The sequence below is a fragment of the Balaenoptera physalus genome (genome assembly GCF_965194825.1).
Source record: "Balaenoptera physalus genome assembly, chromosome: 1".
Taxonomy (NCBI): Eukaryota; Metazoa; Chordata; class Mammalia; order Artiodactyla; family Balaenopteridae; genus Balaenoptera; species Balaenoptera physalus.
Genome location: NC_138882.1, coordinates 154,279,008 through 154,299,437, shown reverse-complemented (window position 1 = coordinate 154,299,437; position 20,430 = coordinate 154,279,008). Strand labels below are relative to the sequence as shown.

The following is a 20,430-nucleotide window of genomic DNA, read 5'->3' as shown; positions in this document are numbered from 1 at the left end:
GATCCTACTAGCTGTGTGAACCTTGGGTATATTAACTTAAACTTTTTGATCCTCAGTTTTCTCATCTGAAAAGTAGAGATGACAATACCAATCTGTGTTGGATTATGTTCCATTTGCCCTCAGTATCCATGCTCTACCTAGTTTTTTGCCCAGGGAGGTTCTCTTGCCTGCCTTTCAGTTTCTAGTTGGGTTAGGTCAATAGGAGGTACTAGCAGGAGATCAGAGTATAAAAGGAAAGGTAAGCTATTCCTTAGTTTCTTCCTTAGCGGGTCACCAAGGGTTGGCTATATCTCTCTAAAAGAAGCAATCCTCTTCATATATCACCCTCTCCTAGGCCTTTAGGCCTAAGGGTAGTAATGGCTTCCTTTAGCCCTAGAATGTACTATCCATTGCTGACTCCCATAAACTCTGACCATATCTTTATAAATAGTTCCCTTATTAAACTCTTCTCAAATAACCCAGTTTGAAAGTGTCATCTGTTTCCAGCCAGAACTCTGACTCATATGCAACCTCAAGGGATTGTTCTGAGGATCACATGAGATGATAAATGTAAAGTGCTTTGCATAGTGCCTAGTACATTACAGATATTCAGTAAGTGTTGACTACTATTGTCATTATGAATATTGCTGTTATTATTATTCTATTTGAGGTTCCATGCTCATCTCATCTATACCATCTAAATATGTTCAGGAGACTGCTAAATTCAGAATTCTGGTGATCTTTTTACTAATTCTCACAGTGCTTCAAAAATATGTTCAAGTGTAAAATGTGTTTATTGCTAATCAATCTCAATACTTAAAAAGAGTAAGAGGACCTTAAAAGTGAGTGAAAAACCCATATAGTAGATAGGATTTCCTGAACTGTAGTTTCTTCTGTAAACATGCTTCAGAATTTGTTTCCTGTAAATTGACCTCCTGCCATCAAATCTAGCAAAGTATAAATGTCCATAAAGTTAAACAAATTGTTGGGTCTTGGGTCATGAAAAGAATGGACTGAAAGGTAAATTCAGTGGCATAAAAATCCTTTGTTCATGTGGAAACACATCTTCATCAATGCTTTATTTATCCATCATGACATAGGCAAGCATCACCATTTGACAAATTATCTCATCAAAATCCTATTAAAGGTCTACTTAACCTTTCACCTTACCTCATCCTTTATATCTTCCTGTTGTTGGGCCGTGAAGATCTCCATTGCAGCCATGAGTCTCATCATTAACTCATCCACTGTTGTGTTACCTAGCAACACATGGAGATAGCCAAACTTCACATTAAGATCATTATAAAATGGAAAGTCATTCTAGAATTAATCAGTAAGGAGTAACTACAGTCTAAAAAAATTACAGACTGGCATGCTAATAAAAACTTTCATGTTTTCACTGAAAAGTTTCATATTTTCAGAAAGAGAGCAAAGCAGTATACTGGCAATTGAAATTTCACAATACTTAGATTTGAGGGAACAGTCTCTTACTTAATAAGAAGGACTTTCAGCACTACAAGAAGAATATCCAAGTCATGAGGCTCAAAGTATCTTCCAAGTTAGGAAAACATATCTACTTAATAATGCTAGCAACAACTACCATTTGTTTATATGCCAAACAAATTACATTAAGTGATTAGGTTTATAGATATAAAATCACATTTAATCTGTACAACAATTCTATGAAGGTGTTATTATGATTTTGATTGTAAAGAGAAGGAAAATGAGGCTTAGAGAGCTCAAGTAACCTGACTAACCAACGTCAAGTTGGTTAAGTTATAGGGCCAGGATTTGAAACCATATGAGTCTGACTCAGAAGCCTCTCTCTGTTGCCACCTTAGCATACTGTTTACTTAGAATTATCTCCTATCACTAAAAATTCTTTGGTGAAACAAGCAGTAATTCAATTTCTGAAAAAAAAAAAAAAAAAATTTTTTTTTTTTTTTGCCCAATTGATATTTTTCCCTTTCAGCTGCTTTCAAATGACTATGCTATAATCTTTATGGAGAAGGTATTGTAATGTTTGATTTTCTTGAATGCTATTTTATTCCCTGTCCAAGTCTGTAACAAACATATAGCACATATATGCCATTTCTTGCATGCATTAAGTTCTGTTATGTACTTTGGATGCATCTACAAGAGAGAAGGAAACTCATGAAGATACATAAAGATATAGCAATTTTTCTCTTCTTTCAAACCTACAGGCAAAAGAGCCTGTCTTCTCCAGGGCCTGAGAAGGTGTCTTCTTGTCCCATTAATGGAATGGCCACCAACGAGACAACAAATAGTAAGTATCCTTGCTTGTACTCTCCCAGAGTAGGGTTTGACTAACATAATCTTTCAATGGTCCTTTCCCAGTTTCCCTTATGACCACTGGCAACATGCGGTTAGGGAGCAGCTGTGGTCCTTAGCCAAAGAAATAACCTAATTTGGTCACATAAGCACTACTCTCTCAATAAATGAGCTAGAGAACAAGTATTATCTTGGTGTGATGTCATGTTACCAAGAAAGCAGAACTGGTTTTGTAGTCAGAGTTCTAACCCTAGTCCTGCTACTTATAACTACATGATCTGGTACCTAGAAATTGCCTAGCACATGACAAGGGCTTAATAAATATTCACTTAGTAATCAAATGAATAAGAGAAGAGGGAGTGACTTTGGCTCTCTAACGATCAATTTCCTTATCTGCAAAATGAAGATAACACTACCTCTGTAGGGTTCTTAGAAGGATCAGAGATAATGTAAAGTGCCTGGTACATAGCACACACACAATCACTGATAGTTATTATTAACAGATATAACAAATGGCAAAAAGTTTAATAAGAGAACCTTTAACGTAGATTTTGTTACCAGGCAAATCTTTGGGTTTCCATTTCTTATTTGTAAACTGTAGTGACTAAGAGAGTATGGGGCATGAATACTTTGTGGAGGGTACTAGAATCATCAATGGGGAAATACTATAATTTTACAGGTGACTACACACTGGTCATTAATTTTCAGGCTTAAAGCCACCGCTTATCAACTATGCTTCAGCCCTAACTATACGGGCTCGTTGCCAAACTGTACTTGAAGGTATTTTATACCTAAGCCCTTAATGATCCAAGATGGAGAAAGGTTCCAGTTAATGCAGTTCAGAGAAAATTTATTTTTTATAGCCTATTGCAACAGAACCTCTTTATACTCTTAAAAACTACTGAGATCCCTGAAGAATTTTTATGTGGGTTATGGTTACCAACATTTACTGTGTTAGAAATTAAAACTGAAATTTCTAAAACATATTTATCAATTCATTTAAAAGTAACAATAATAAACCCATAATTTGTTAATCTAAATATCACATTTATGAAAAATGACTACATGTTCCAAAAGAAAAAGTTCAGTGAGAAGAATGTAATTTTTTTTAACATTTTTGCAAATTTCTTTAATGTCTGGTTTAATAGAATGCAACTGGATTCTCATATCTATATCTACATTAAACCAGATATAATGTGTTGTCTTGGTTGAAATTTATGAAGCAATTATGGCCTCATACAGATATATAGTTGGAAAAAGGAGGAGTATTTTAATAGATAATTGTAGATATTTTTCTTTAATACACCCAAACTGACAAGTGGAATTTTTTTCAAGGTTAGGTATGTGAGGAATTTGAAACCGTTATCAATGAACTTATTGTACTTTGTTATATTAAAATCCACTGGTCTATTTTGCCCTTTGAATGGATCTTTCACTCATGCATGAGTTTATAACATTATGCATTGGTCATCTGGAAAATATTGGTTCACGGAGTCATGCATTTCTTCTGAATGTTGACACACCTAATTTTATGATATCAAAAAAATCACATTTATTATCATCACCATTGACGTCACCAGAAAAGTATTTAAGCTGTCAATCTTAAATGGAGGATATAACTTTTTGCTTAAAAACTCAAATTTTATCATTGGCAACAAATGTTGTCAGTTCTTTTTCTTGAAGTAACAGACTCACTTTGTTCATCCTGGAGAAATGTCCGCCCATTGCGTCACACAAACTATAAAAACGGTTAAAAATTAATAAAATAATAATTTAAAAAAATGCACATACATGGAGGTGAAAAATATGACTACCAGTACAGTTGTGTCATGGCCTTGCTTTGTGCTAAGATGCCAGCAGTTTCACACAGCACTGATTTTGTGCCACTTAGTACAAATGTCAACACAGTAAAAAAAAAAAGCAAAAAAAGAGTCTATCAAAAATAGACCTCGTATATATACACTACCAAATGTAAAACAGATAGCTAGTGGGAAGCAGCCGCATAGCACAGGGAGATCAGCTCGGTGCTTTGTGACCACCTAGAGGGGTGGGATGGGGAGGGTGGGAGGGAGGGAGATGCAAGAGGGAAGAGATATGGGAACATATTGTATATGTATAACTGATTCACTTTGTTATAAAGCAGAAGCTAACACACCATTGTAAGGCAATTATACTTCAATAAAGATGTTTAAAAAAAAATAAATAAAATAAAATAAAATAAAATAAAATTCACAAGGTAAAAAAAAAAAAAAAAAAAAAGACCTCGTAGATTCCCTGAAAGGATCTAGGGGACCTCCAGGGTCCATGGACCATGCTTTGAGAACCACTACCGACTGTAATATTGCTGGAAATATCACAGAAAACAGGAATGAAATATTATCTTAATTAATATGAAAACAGGAATGAAATATTATCTTCATTATCTATTTACTCTATGCATTTTGTTCCCGCAGGTCTTCTTTAACATTGTTTGTGAAAGTGAATGCTCTAGCTATAGAGTAAACATAAAATACCAGAGGTTTTGTTTTATTTGAGTTTTAAAGGCACTTGAATTTATACCCCTTCCTCCATTACATTATCTGCTACAGAACTTGTGACTTAAATAGGGGCAGAAATTAAGTATCTCAGACACAAGCTTTAGCTTGGAGCATTTGAAACATCCTTTTCCCTGTGGCATAGAAAAGGTACTGTTTTCAATTTAAGCTTTGCCATGAATAAAGGAATTTTTTATACTAATCCTTAGGATACATTAGTAACATAAAAAATATCACTCATTTTTTTGGTAAAGAATGTGTGCACTGTGATTAAATTGACAGGCATCCTATAGCTTCACACCTCAGGGTTGCATTCTAGACATGGATTCACACAAATGAGGAGAAACGACTGCCACTGTGAACTATTCAATTCACAATATCCAGTCACTGGTTTTTCCAGATAACTAAAGATAAGGATTTCCTTCAACCAATCAACATTACAGCAAGAAATATATGTGTGTGTATGAATGAAATATATTTGATGACTGATTATGGCTTAATTTCTAGTTTAGTAAATTTAGTGATTCTGAATATTTAACATGATTATCCTATGTCCCAAAGGCTGTGCAGTTTTATTAAGATGTTTCTGTTGGGTTTTCATGCAGCATATTTCATACTTCATAGCACCTATACTTTTTGAAGATATTCTTCTTCTGGGTGTTCTATATTTTAAAATGCAAAGACATTCACCAATACAGAGAATTACTTTCAGCTTTGATGGTAAATATTATAAGGTTATCACATACATAAGGAGACACTCTACTCCCCTTGTGACATGTACTTTACCTTGTATCACATTTAACACTTCATTAGATGATCGCTTTCCCATAATAATCAGAAAAAGTGGAAACTGATCTGTTTTTTGAGTCCGAATGGTTTGTGCAACAACGCTGCCAAAGTGTCTATTGCACATTGTCAGAAATCTAAAATGAGACAAAATCCAAAGTTAGTTTCATTTCAGAGTTTAATAAATTTACCACTATGCTAAGAAAAAATTTATTAAGTGTTTTATTAGTTATATTAAAATTAGACAGTCTGATATTAATATGTAAAATTTTACTGTATTAAGTTTTCAACTACATCATAAATGGTATAGAAATGATTATCCTATAGAAAAGCAGGCCACACACCCTATATTACCCTAAACTATGAGAAAAACAAACAAAATGAATTTTAAGAGGAAAGAATTTCTTAAAGAGGACAAATACCGGGTGGTAAAAGTTAAATTAACCGGCATCATCCTAGTCTAAACAGGATTTAGCAACATTTTCACAAGTCCTTAGAATCAAGAATTGTACTTTAGAATTGTGTTTTCTCCAGTAGTAGGAGGTCTTCTAGTTTCATACTTGGTATGGGATAAAAATAATAATTCTAAGCTTTTGACCAAAAAAAGCTCAGAGATATTAGCATACTGAAGTCTAGCATTAGTATTCTTAACACGATCTGGAATAAATGAAAAAACTGATAAAGCTTTTCTCTTCTATTAGAGGACTGTTTGAAATTAGCATTTCTTTCAAGAGAAAAGGGTAGCTTATGATATGTTTTCAGATCTGATGGTAAAAAGTAAATGTCATAATAATAATGAATTATGAAAGACCAAATGCAAATATAGAATGCTTTAATAAGATCCAATTTAATAAAGTCTGTAAAAATAATGGACTTTTAATAACACAGGTCACAAAAGGCAAAACAGTGGAAATTCTGGGGACTAGCCACTGGTACTGGCTTATTAATTCTTAATTATGTTCATGAAAGGCAACTTAAATCGTGTGTTTTCTTATGCCTTATGATAATATTTTAGGTAACAACTCCTCTGAAATGTATGTTCTAGCTGATGAGCAAAGTCTTGTCATCACATGCATTAGAAGGTAAATCTATTTGAAAAGACAAATGGCATTAAAATGTCATGTGCTCAGATTCATTTGATATCCATATTCAAAACAGAATCAAACCTCTTAATTTTTAAAGCCAGTACATTTCTTGTCCATAGAAATTCATCCCAGAAGTTTAGGCTGAATCCTCCACAAAACCTGTGCAGTGACTACACACAGGGCCACTAGAACTGTTGGCAAGAGTGTCAAGACAAGTTAGCACCACTGCAATAAGTTCATTGGGAGGCAGGTTCATATACACATTTAGAGCAGCAATAACCGGACTCCATGGCAATCTGAAATGACAAGGCCTTTAAAAAACCAATTGTTGGCCATGAAATATCAGTGCCCCCATGAAAATTCAGATCTTCACATTCTACAACTATTATGGGATAAAAGGTGCTCAAGCAGCCTAAGTCTCCATACCAAATTTCACACCCATATAGCTTTAATTCATCAATGGAGACGTGTAGATCAGGAGACTAGAAAGTTAGGATCTCATTTTTCTTTCTGCTTCTTACTAAAATATTTGAAGTCAGTCTTGACCCTGATCTGATCATTGGCAACCTCTAAAATTAAAGATGTCAAAAAACAGTTGGAATGCCATTTCCTACAAAAGGGAGAAAATAAGTCCTTGTTGCTTTCACATCAATGGATTAAGTGGATATCACATAGTAGATGGCCATCACAGCACTAGCTTCACAAGTGATATTAAATACTAGCTAAACAGGAGACCCCCAAAAAAAGGAAGGAAGGAAAGAAGTCAGGAAGGAAGGAAGAAAAGAAGGGAGGCAAGCAGGCAGGTTGGCTTAGTGGTTTTAAGAATTTAATTTCAAGACAATTTTGTCTGGCAACTGTGTACATCCCAAATCCCCTTTTTGTGAAAACGAGCTAGAAGAGAAAATAATTATGAAAATGTAGGTATCTTATTTGGTTTAAATTAATATAAAACATAAATTTCAAAACTACATGAAACATATTCAAGGGAGGTACAGCTTTCAACATCACATTAACCATTAAGCCATTCAATTACTATAAAAAACACAGTGATCAGTTTTCTATCAGGTATTAGCAAATCATTCTAATATTTTAGAAGCAGTTGAGAAATATAAAGGGATCACACAGCCGGTTGATGTTTTCTAGTGGCCTTAACTAACAATCTGTTCTAATCGAAGAGAGACTTTTTAAAAAGTTTAATTAATCTGATTAATCTCCTATGATCATGTTTACTTTGAGATTTTCAAATTGCAATCATGGAGAGCCTGTAGGGCCAATGGACAGACCCAAATTAAAAAATTCCTACTTGTCAGTTCCTCCCATTATAATTTACAAGAACTTCACAACACAAATATCAAATCTTTCTCATGGCTGGGAGGTTCTGCTTCTTCCTCTCAAGATCATTCACAACACAAAGTTACCATTCACAGCACACTACCAGCAGCAAAAATCCAGTTCAAAACATTAGAGCAAAATCAAACATGGGAAAAACAAGCTGTTTTAAGAGAACAAATGTGGTTCTCATATTTGTGGTATTTCTTCCTTTTGAAGATATAAAAGTGTGCCAGTGCATCTAGTGGCAGCATCAAACTTGTCAATCTAACTGCATATGGTGTTCATCAGAGTCAGGCGTCATGAAGGGAGAAATGGTTTCCACAGCAATTGCATTCCTGCAACTCAAAACCAAAGAGGGAAGCAATGGCAACCATTCTGTGGCAAGAAGAAATGGCTTTGTTTTTTTTATTATAGAAGATTTTAATAAATCAAACAACCTACTCATCACAGACCTACTTGAGAAGGGGGAATAACAAATTGCAAAATCAACCCCCAAAGCTAAAGGCTAAAGTAACAAATTTGAAAAGACAAAGAACAAATGCTCTCATTAAGGGGGTAAAATGAGGGAGGGAGGGGAAGAAGAAGGAAGGGTTGAGAAAATGAAGTAAAATGGTTAATCACAAGTCAGATATAATAAAGCAACTCACTGGTTCCTGGAGGGGTGGGTGGGTAGGTCGTGGTGGAGGTGGTGGGGATAGGGAACGGGAAGCCTCACACTCTGGCCTTGGTAAAGAAACAAAATATAGGGAATTCCCTGGAGGTACAATGGTTAGGATGCTGTGTTTCCACTGAAGGGGGTGTGGGTTCAATCCCTGGTAGGGGAACTAAGATTCTGCATGCCATGCGGCATGCCCAAAAGAAAAGAAAAGAAAAAACATAATTAGTAGCTTATATTCACCAATTCTTGCTATTAGAAGGCTAAAATTGGAAAGATAAGATAAAGTGGTTTTAATCTAAAGTTTGGGGAGAAAAATAAACAGAACATCTGATGGCTAGCGTATATTAATCATTAGTAAAATTTTCAGTCTCTGAAGCAGAGATCATTTCTATCTTGCTAATGGAAACCAGGATTACTAATAAATCAGATATACGAAAAAGTAATCTCATTTTAATTCAAAACAGGATATAGTTTAGTTCTTTCCATCAAACTCATAATTACATAAGTCATTGACTTTTACTAAACTGTACTTCAACATAAAATACATACTAAAAGAAACACAGCAATTTAGGGGGAGGGTGATGAAATTCCACAAATACTTACTGCCTACCTACTGTATACCAGGTAATGTAAAGAGGCACGTTTGATAAAAAATGGAGGCTACAAAACTGCTAAGCCTCTGTGTGAGGCTTCCTGATTATGCATTTCAATGTGATTTCCGTAAGTTTAAAGGAGCCTCATATATAAAGTGGAAATAACACATCTTTAAAATACTTATATTCTTGTAAGTTACAAAAGTACTCAGAATTGTTCTTAGAATATGGTAGGCCCTTAAAATTGGTAGCTATTTAATCATTATTAAATGCATAATGATATTTAACATTTTTATCATAATTATTTTCAAGATTAAAATGGTAACTTATACCTATGGGCCAACACTGAAAGATTTTTTTTGCGTAGTAAGACATAGCATGGAAGAATTGTTGACTAGATAAATACAGTCATTGGTTTTATTTTCATTCAGAGAATGAAAGGGCAGGTACTGATATTTGGGAAATAAGTAAGTACAATTACAAATGCTGCAATTTATGTTTAGTAATGTTAACTAATTTAAAACCAAGAATCAGTATCACAATTCCTGGCTGCTTACCCTTGAATCATTAAACACATTAAATCTCTTTCTGATAATGTGTGAACCATTTCTCCAAAACGAAAGGTCATTGAGCAGAAGAAATTCACATTCAGCAGTACTATAGGACTTTTGCAATATGGGTTGCCAAGTGTTTTTTGGTTGTTGTTGTTTGGTTTTTATACTATTTCTTTTGAAGTCACTTTGATTTAAGGAGGCTCTTCTCTTTAAAGAAAACCAAACTTGCAGTTTTTGCTATAGTAATAAGCCTCATTACTTATACATATTCATTCATGTGTTCAGGGTTTGTTAAAAAACATTTATGTACAACAGTAGAATAACCAGAACACAAAATAGAGAAAGGACCTTAGAGATCATACCTATCTAGCTAACACACAATTCTCCTTTCTTCTTCTCTTCCTTTTAATAGGGAAGTTAAAGCCAAGGTCCTTTAACGTGTGAAGTAAGATTTATCAAGGTGCTAGCATTGTCAAGCATACCAAAACCAGCCAAAGACTTTTGTCTCCTTCCACAACATCATTTCCACAAGTCTGCATGCCTATCCATTGTTCAGCTCATTCCCTGAGACGATCTTCAGCACCACTGGCATATGTGCCTTTGTCCTTTAAGGGTGTCTTTGATTTTTTGAAATAGTCCTAAGTCTTTGGTTCAAAATGAGTTAGGTAAACAAGCTGGAAGACACTGACTATAAAGGCAGTGATTTGCAAGCTTTAATGGCCTAGGAATCACCTATGGAGTTTATTCAAAAGGCAAGTTCCTCAGCCCCATCCCCTAGAGATTCTGATTCAACAGATGTGGGGTAAGGTCCAGGAAACTGCCTTTTTAATAAGCTCCCAACCCCATCCAAGGTGATTCTGATATAAGTGGTTAATGGAACACACTTTGAGAAATACTGCTTTTAGGATGCAGGACTGCTTTCCTTGAAAGGCTTTAAGCTCTCTCTGAAGGCAGCTTTTAAAGAAGTTGTCCCCTAAATGTTTTGGGCAATGGCATATTCACTGGACCAAGTGTCTAGTCTCCTGAGGTGATGACCACACTGGATAATTCTCACTTGCTTCATTTGTATAGGTGAGCTGCAATTCGATGTGAGACAAAATTACAGTCTGTGAGCTCCAGGTGATGGAGGAAAAACAAGGCGGGGAGGGGGGGCGGTTTGCAATATTAAATAGAGAAGTCAGGTCTCACTGAGAAGTTGATATTTGATCAAGGATTCAAAAGAGGTGAAGGAGGAAGTGGAACACATATCTCTAGGAAGAGAATTCCAGGCAGAGAGAACAGCAAACACAAAGACCTTAAAGTTGGAGAGTATCTAGAATATTTGAAAGGTGACAAGAAGGTTAGTATAGCTGAAGCAGAGTAAAGCATAAAAGACAAAATTGATAATTTCGACTATTTTCACATGGTAACAAACACCATAACTAGGCCAAAAGATAAATGATGAACAGGGGAAAAAATTCTGAATTTCAAACCACAGAAAAAGAGCTAATTTCCCTAATATATAAAGAACTCTTAACAAACAATTAGGAAAAGATCCACAAATAATATATAAAGACAGCTTCAAGAAATGGAAACAGTAATGGCTCATAAGCATGTGAAAAAATACTCAAAATAGCTCATAATGAATAACTCCTAATTAAAGGTACACTAAGAAACCATTTTTCATCTGTCAGATTAGTAAAGACAAAAAAATTTTGGTAACACCTTGCATTGGCAAGGTTACAGGGAAACAGGCACTACTGTACACTGTTAGTAGGAGTGAAATTGGTACCAACTCCTTTGTGGGCAATTTGCCAGTGTCTATTAAAATTAAATATGCACAAATTCTTAATCTAGCACTCCTACAACTGGGAATTTAGTCTATAGATATATTTTCAGATGGAAACATATGTGCATAGTTATTTACTGTAAGCTTGTAATAGCAGAATATTGGGCATAACCCAAATGTCAACCACTAGGATCTAGTTAAATAAATTATAGTACCTTATAGAATTCAAAGGAATACTATGTAGCCATAAAATAGAAAGGGTTCTTTATGAACTGATATGAACTATCTTTTAAGATACAATATTAGCTGGGAAAAGCAGGGTGTTAAATAGTGTTTATCATTTGTGTAAAACTGGGGAAAAATAATTATATATTTGTTTGCTTACATATAAAATAATCTCTGGATGGACAAATAAGAAACTTAAAACATTACTTCTAGAAAAGGTAACTTAGAAACAAGGATAAGTAGGAGACTTTTCATTACATACCTTTCTAGAACTTTTGAGTTTTGATTAAAGTGAATGTATTGCCCAATAAATAAAGAAACAATTTGAAAGTAAGATAGTAACTCTCTTATAAAAATACAGAAAAATTGCATGCAATCCCAAACTTTTAACACAATGTTAATCACATTTGTCTATTTCTTATCAGTCTTTTGCTCAAATATATCTTTTCCTTTTTGTGGTAATCAGTGTTTAGTTGGATACAGTTTTTTAGCCTTCTATACGATAGTAATGAACCAGCATGTTAAATGGTTGAATAATATTCCATTGTGTAGATGTATACGCTGTTATATTCATAGCTATTCACCTACAGCTAGATTTTTCTTTCTAGTTTTTTTTAATCATTATAAATAATACTTAGATAAATTCTTAAAGTATTTCCTTAGGGAAAAAAGCCTGTCTGTGAAGTGGAATTATAGGGTAAAAAGGTATAGAATCATTTAATGATTAGTGGTACATATTGCCAAATTGTTTTCTAAAAGGATAGTATAATGCCTCTCCGTGCAAATGCAAACATTGTATGCATGTTAGAGAACACAGCCAAACTAAAGGCAAATTTAAGAAAACACAGGATGAGACTTTGGGAAGATTTAATCTGAAAAGCATCTCTCACCTGTCTGTGGCTTAAGACTACCCAGTAACAGTAAACTGCTAAATTGTCTTAATAGACTAGTAGTCAGAGTTAAAAAAACCCCACAAATATCTGCTTGTTGTCATCTATAAATCACTCAAGTGGAAAGGCTTTAAGGCACTGACAGTTTAATGACAGGGCTGTAACTAATCTATAGGGACTGATTTATACTAATGTTTTTGGAGGGACAATAATCATAAATAAATAGATAATTGGCTGCCTTCTCACCAAGAGTAAGAACATAAACATGTAAGTACCCCATTTTATTTTAAGTTGGGAGAGATAACAGAGAACACTGAACCCAATGTCTTATCAAATGGCAGAAATTCTTTCTCTAGCAATGTAAAGAGAAGATTCATTTTCCAGGGGCTATACAAGAGAGCAAATTTATGTTAAATGCCAGATAATATTTCTTCTGTGTTCTGCCTTTTACCAACTGATCAGTATTTATGAGGGCCTATGAAATATACAACAAGGTAAGACATGGTATGTGTCCTTAAGACACTAAGAATATTTAGGGTTATAGCCTCAAACAGGAAACATAATCTGATATATAACTGGGGGCTAGATTTAGTAGTTCAGATTAAGTGCTGGAAAAAATCAGAGAATGGAATGGGAGTTTAGAAATCAGGGAGAACTTTCTGTTCCAAGATAGCGCTCCTGGACTGCTATTAGGAGAATTATCTCTTATTCACCTCTGCATTCCTAGCACCTACTGCCAAACAGCATGTATTTGTTACATGAATGGGCCAGTTCATGCTTTAGTAACCTTTATCTCCACCATGACAATGTTGACCATACAACCTTCCTTTTCCTCTTCCAACTACTTTGCTGAAATCAGTTTAACTAGGACAGTTGGTGTGAATTATCATGGTCTCCCAGGCCTCTTTCACTATGCTTCTACCTTGATAGGTCACTTGGTCCCATTTCAAAATAGCAGGTATTGTCCACAAGTTCATACTCTAAGCTTCCCTCCTGACTTTTTAGCATACTGAAGTTTTTACATAATTTCATCTTGTCACCACTCACTGACTGAAAATGTGACTTAGAAGAGGTGTAAAGTATCCAAATATTAACATATTAGAGAAAGTAGGAATTACTGCAAGCAGCATAATATTGTGGGAAGAACAAAGACTTTGGAGTCAAATAAACCTGCTTTTGTCACTTACTAGTTGTTTCTTTGGATAACTTAATCTTTCCGAGCCTTAGTTTTCTCACATATAAAGTGAAGGTAATGATAACTACTTTTGGAATTGGTCTGCGGATTAATCAATACCTCTTCTTCCTTCCTTTTATATGCTTCAGAGTCAAAATTGGCTTTTCCTCTCTCTTCCCTTCCCCCCAAATTATGGGTATGGCAAAATGTTTCCTAAAATAAGTTTTAACAGCAAATCTCAGACTCTTATCACTGAACAAATGTATTATATTGCTGTATAACTTCTACAGAATCATCCTAAGATTATTCCCTACTCTAAGGTAGAGATTGAAGATATATACATATATTTTCATGCTATGTTCTCTGATTGTTTTCCTCCTGCAAAATTTGGAGACTTTGTGATTTTATTATTATATAAAAATTGTTCGGCATTATCATACAAAAATTTTTCAGAGTTGGTTGGTTTCTCTTGAAACCCTGACATTTATACACAATTTCCTTATGTATTTGAAAAGAACTATTATTCTAATGGATAAAAGAAATGTGGGAGAGCATTAGTAGAAATCTTATACATAGGAGAAAAGTCTTTAAAAGATAAATGACCAACAGCACAGAGTATTAGCACTTCAGTCCCTCATCAAAGCTTTCAAGCAAGAATCGATTACAACCCAGCTCTTGACAAAGGCTCATTTGAGACAGCTGATGTCTGACAGAAAGAGCTGAATGAACAAGTTTACTATGTAGGCTTTTTCTCTAAGCTGTATACCTGTTATGAGTTAGATCATGAAAAAAAGGAATATCTAAGGGCCACATCACCTAAAGAACTACCTTTACTGGAAAACGATTTAACACGGAGCTCTCTGTTTTTACAGGGGAGTGATATAAGAAACATCTATTTAAAGTAATCTATTTTACGCAAAACAACAGTAGAAAATAACTGTTTATTATATTTCCTAATGATTCTCAAATAAAAAATCATGCAATTAAATTCTTCCTTGAATTCAGTGCCAGGAAATTTTGAGATGAACTATTAGGCTTCCTTTTATCAGACAATGAGAATTTTAAATGGTAATCTGTAAACTCTAAGGCATAGTACCTGGCGCATAATAGAAACTCAATAAATATACATTGTATGGATAGATGAATGAATGAGGATATGCCTATCACATTTCCTTTTTCTCCTTTAGCTGCCAGAATTACAGAGTTGAATTCAGTGTTTATATACAAAACTTAGCTCGTGTTTATTGTTTTTTTTAAATCAGGTGGAGTGATCATCTCCAGCAATGTTCAACTGCAAGGCACAGGCATAAGGAAGGTGAATAGTTGGGTTTAACAAATTGAGTGCAATGGAGGAAGACAGAGATGAGAGAGTTTAAAGTATTACAAGGAAGTGATAATGATGGACCTTGAAATTTAATTAGGACAAGGAAGGAAATGAAGATTGGACACAGGAAAGGGTGGATGGAGTGAAGTGGTAGGGGTCAATAGGTTGAAGGGCATGATAAGACAAAAAAAATTTCAGCACTGGTGACACTTGAGCAAGTGAGTGGAAAAGGAAGTGCTGGTCAGAGCCAGATGTTTGAAATCCAAATATATAAGGTGATACAGTTTCTATTTATGACCACATCTAAGTGTGGTGAATAAAGAGAAGAAAAAAGTTTCTCTGGAGTTGGACAAGTCTGGGAACTGAGAGAAGTATCAAGAATGATAACAGGAGTAGAGATGATAAGAAGTTCAGTTATTGTTTATGAGTGATAAAATTTGGGAGAGTTAATAGAGAGAATCCAAACTTCAAAAAATCTTGTCAATCAATTGCATTAGTAGAGAATGGCAGAGATCTGGTTTAATAACAACTCAGACCCAGCCCTTTCTGGACCACCCCATACCTGAAATACTGCTAGGGGATTTTAGTTGACTCCTTCAGTTCAATAGGAGCCAATAATAAAATTACAGACTAGAATTGAGCATAGCACCAGACAAATTTCCTCTGAAGCATTATGCTCGATTCTGGGCCCCTTTAGAATGGACTAGGTCTAGACACCCTATCATACGAGGATCAATGGAAGAAATAAATATATTTTGGTTGGAAAGGCAAGAAAATTAAGGTAGACAAGATAGCTGTGGTTAAACTGATAAAGGACTATAATGAAGAAGAGAAGTTAGGCTTATTCCAGGTAATTCCAAGACCAGAACTAGAACCAAAAGGGAGAAAGTTGCAGAAACTCTCTATGGGAAGAAGCACTATAGCAAAAACCTTTCCCGGCTTTTAGAGCAGCTCAAAAATACACTATCTTTTGAAGCTTTCATTCCTCTGTCTCTAGCAGTATTCAGGTAGAGACTGTAGTAATATCAGACATAATACAGGGAAAAATGCCTGCATAGTTGCAAATTGGATGTTAACTAAGAATGCTTCTAACCCACAACTCTAAGATTTGGTGAATTCCATGTTTATTTGTTACCTGAGCAAAAGATCCAAGTCTTATACTTCTCTTATATCTCCCACAGGGCTATTCACAGTTATTTAGTACAACTTTGTTGGTAATAATCCAGCTTGACAAGGTCATGGGACAAGAAGCATTATGTAGCAGAAAAGCACAGGTAGATCTGGGATTTATATCTGGCACAATCATTTGCAGGACCTTGGGTAAGTTACAGAACTTCTCTGAGCCAAAAATAGTTTCCTCACATGTGAAACTGGACTTTGCCATTTACCTTGCAGAACTGTGGTTAAATAGAGTGAGGATTAAATGAGCTCATATATATATATATATATATATATATATAGTGTCTGACACATAGCTGGGGCTTAATTAATGATTGCAGTTATGTGTGTGTTTTTTTAAAGCAGTAGTGGTAATCTTGATCTTAGCTATTGACACTCTAGAAGCTCCCGTCACAAATAGCAAGAGCTTGAAGGACGGTTCTAAGGGTAAGGAAGATGCCTTTATTGGTGAAAGAGATGGAAAATGACTGTGGCTTCCTTAGCTATAGCCCACTAAGGTCACTCTGACTAGATCACAAGCTGGTAAGGGCAGTATGCTACAATCTACTTACAAACTTTACTAACATTCACTTTTAATCTTGCTTATATTGAAAACTATGTGTTCAAGTCATCAGAAAGTCACAGAATTTTAGAGATAAAAGTTCAAATAGGGTCACCCCTCCCTCATTTTCATAGAAGAAAAAAAAATCTAGATATGTTATACCACTTGCCTAATAACTCTTTGTTCTTCATAATCCCAGACTGACTCTTACCTCTTAACTGCCCTACATTTTATGACTGACATATGACTGTCTGCATATAAACAGTGAAGAAACAGTTGTATTGAAAATCACAATCTTTTAAGAATAGCAACTGACATGTTTAAATGTGAATAGGTATTGCTTTAGGAACTAATAAATAATACTTACATAGCTTTCGTAATGTCCAAATAATAAATTTTTGTTGCTGTGGTTGTTAATTAAGTAACTTATTTGGGAGCAGCTCAGAACCTCCAGTACCTTATTTGAAACTGGGACTGGGAAACATAATTTCTCATATTGAGATATAATATTCATAGCATCTTTATTGTTCTTATAAACTTGCCTCATCCCTTCCTTAGTTGAGATCTGTAGAGAAGTATGTTAAAGAGGACTTTCCTGGTGCTGATCACATATCGAGGAAAGGAAAGATACACAGAAGGCAACAATTAAGGAGGATTTAAAAAATTGTTGCTGTGGCTACATACTGAGTCAGCCAACAGCAGATAAATTAACGGATGGATGGCTGTTTAAAAATCCCTATAGTTAACTCTTTATTTGTAAATAATATAAAACTGTCACTTTATTACTAGAATACAATCAAATACAAAGATACAAACATATGCTGAAGGAAAGGATACAAAACCTATTCCCTAACAAATTACCCAAACATGTAAGAAATAGGATTTCACCTCACTCTCCAATTCCAGACTAACAGTTATTTCCTCTTTCAATTTTTGGTGGTGTATTTGGCAGATTCAATCATTAAGATTATTGGGCACTAAAACCTTTTTGTGCATCTATGTAGACTAACAGGCAAATACTGGAAAAATGTCAGAGGAACCAGTTTCCATAGGTGGTTTTACATGACTGAACTAACATGTTTCTTTTACAGTTTTTCTCAGTATTTATGAAGGAGAGAAATGTGCTACCAATTTAAATGGCATAGGTGACATGATTAGTAAAAATTCTTCAGAAACAACCATGAATATAAAAATTATCAACACTGACAAAGCAATTAAGAAAACAAATAAATCTCTTTAGATCTTATCAATTTCAGATAAGAAGAAAAGCAAAAGACATGATGGGGTATATTACTTTAAAAAATATTTTATTTTGGAAATGTCTTATTTTTAGAATTTGTTTCATTAGATAACTCATGTTTTGTAATCTATATATATAAACTGGATTGAGTACCTCTGACAGTCATATTCATTTGAATCTGTATACCCTAAAATACGAGAATAACTAGCTACTGGAAGTGAGTATTTGCACATAACTATACATGAGTACACTGCAGGGAGTCACAGAACAGGTAAGGGTTTGGCAACACAGCACAAAGGGGAGAAGTCTTGGTGTGAAGCTCAAACTTTATATATCTTGAAAAGGCAACGATTCTTTTAATTCTATCACTCTCAAAATCAAGATCCCTAGAATACTCAAAGCACAGAGTGTTTAGGAGAAAGGCCAAGAAGAACGCCAAGAGAGTAACAAGAAAAGTCTAGTGCATGAGGAAAATCGGATTTGATAAAAACTTAAATGTTCTTTTGGACTATCTTGTCAACAGTATCACCTTGTATTGTTCTTTCCTAACAACAGTTTTCACGTAGACTGTGAAAACAGACAACTGCATCTGAGTTAAATATATATTTCCCGAATAGCATTAATTCGATTAATGTCAAGGAAATAAACTTTTTTTACACAAATACTTGATTCAGATACAATGCATGCACCACCAGGCAGTTATGATTGTAGTATTAGGTAGTAGTGTGGGAAGTATCCAAATCAGAGTTAAAAAAGCTTGTAAACTGGTAATTTAGAGTTATCTCAAAGAACACTTTTAAAAGGATAATTGTCTATTTTAAAAAGAGTAAAGAATGTATTATAAACAGTTTAGCCATCATCTATATACAGACTGGTTTCTTCTCAATTGTAAGAGGCCATCACCTTTTATCCTTTCCCTCTTTTCCTTCCTTTCAGTACTATTAGGAAACTATTCACAAGTGCACCCTTGGACAATGCTGAGCAGTAATTATGACTTGCTGACAAAGAGATATGAACAATTACTGAGCCCATTTTGAAACCCTACACTAATAAAGTCATTAGATGCCGCCCTTGCCATGATCCTTCTAAAAGCTTCTGAAGTTACAAGAACACACGGCATTGTTTGCAGGGACAATTGCTGCTGGCAGAACGCAAACCTTGAGTTAAACCATGCTGCAAATTGATCTTGACATTCTGTTAAGACCGCCACTAAAAATCAAAAGCAGAGGAGAAAAGGAGAAAATGAGTGGGTAGGATGTAATCATGGAACAGGAGGGGTTCCTCCTCACCTTCTCTCCTCCCTCTTCACAAAACAAACCAGGGAGAAAATGACAAACTCTCCTGGTGTTTTAGAACCTTTATTTTAAAGCATTAATTAAGCCTTGACCTGGGATGTTTAGGATGGCAATACATTTCCTTTACAAGTATGGGAAGGAAAACATGTCACAAAGGAAATAAAGAAGTTTGGGGAAAACTATATGGAAATCTGGCATGAAGGCTCTCTGGAAGTCTTAGTACTCTGACCACAACATGTCCATCTGTTTTATCAGCTACTTTTGCAGAATCCATATCTGCTCCTAAGGTAGCAGCTGGATATTAACACTCCTTGTGTCTCCCATGCAGACCCCACACCTGGGCTATATTTGCTGGATCAAATGGAAGTGTAGGGTTAGAGTAACATGGTCAGCTAGCTTCAGCCAGGCATGAACCAGTGAGTAGTTTGGAATTAAGGGTAAGCCACCGTGATGGAAAGTGCAGGCAAAGACAACCTACTGATAATAAGAGATTTAAGCCAATTAACTCTTGCCAAAGATTAAGTAATGTGGAAAACTATCACTTGAATATTAAGGCTAACAAGTACCTGTCAGCATAGCAGCAGAAGTCTACAGTGATCTGATAGACTGCACCCAAGTGCATTAAATTCAAAAGCTAATATTGATAGGCAATAGAATTCTGTCTGTGAACACTGGTACTAACTGTGTATGCAAAATTTAATACAAAGCTATGTATGTTACATGCAACCTGTGTAACTCAGGCACTGTCAGCAATTCCTAGGGAACACTGCTTAGAAATAGTGTGCAATGCCTGATTTAACACTGTGTAGCACGTACACTGATGTGCCACACACTTTCAACTCAGGAACTTACATATAAGCAACTCATTTTTCAGCGCTCATAGCCGGCTAATTACCCAGTTGGCACTATCCTAGTCAAATTCAATGTTTAAATTTTCTAGAATTAGATAATCTAAAACAATACCTATATTGGATGTACTAA

General features: G+C 35.0%; 1 protein-coding gene across 3 annotated transcripts in view; it reads right to left on the bottom strand.

The window, feature by feature from the left end:
* Positions 1 to 20,430, bottom strand: part of FAF1 (Fas associated factor 1) — a 485,610-nt gene that overhangs the window by 112,025 nt on the left and 353,155 nt on the right. For all 3 annotated transcript variants that reach the window (XM_082429645.1, XM_082429644.1, XM_082429646.1), the window contains 2 exons: positions 5,592 to 5,728; positions 1,150 to 1,238 (listed from right to left, as the gene is read on the bottom strand). In XM_082429645.1, the coding sequence (XP_082285771.1) occupies positions 1,150 to 1,238; positions 5,592 to 5,728 (226 nt within the window). The remainder of the gene's footprint in view (positions 1 to 1,149; positions 1,239 to 5,591; positions 5,729 to 20,430) is intronic.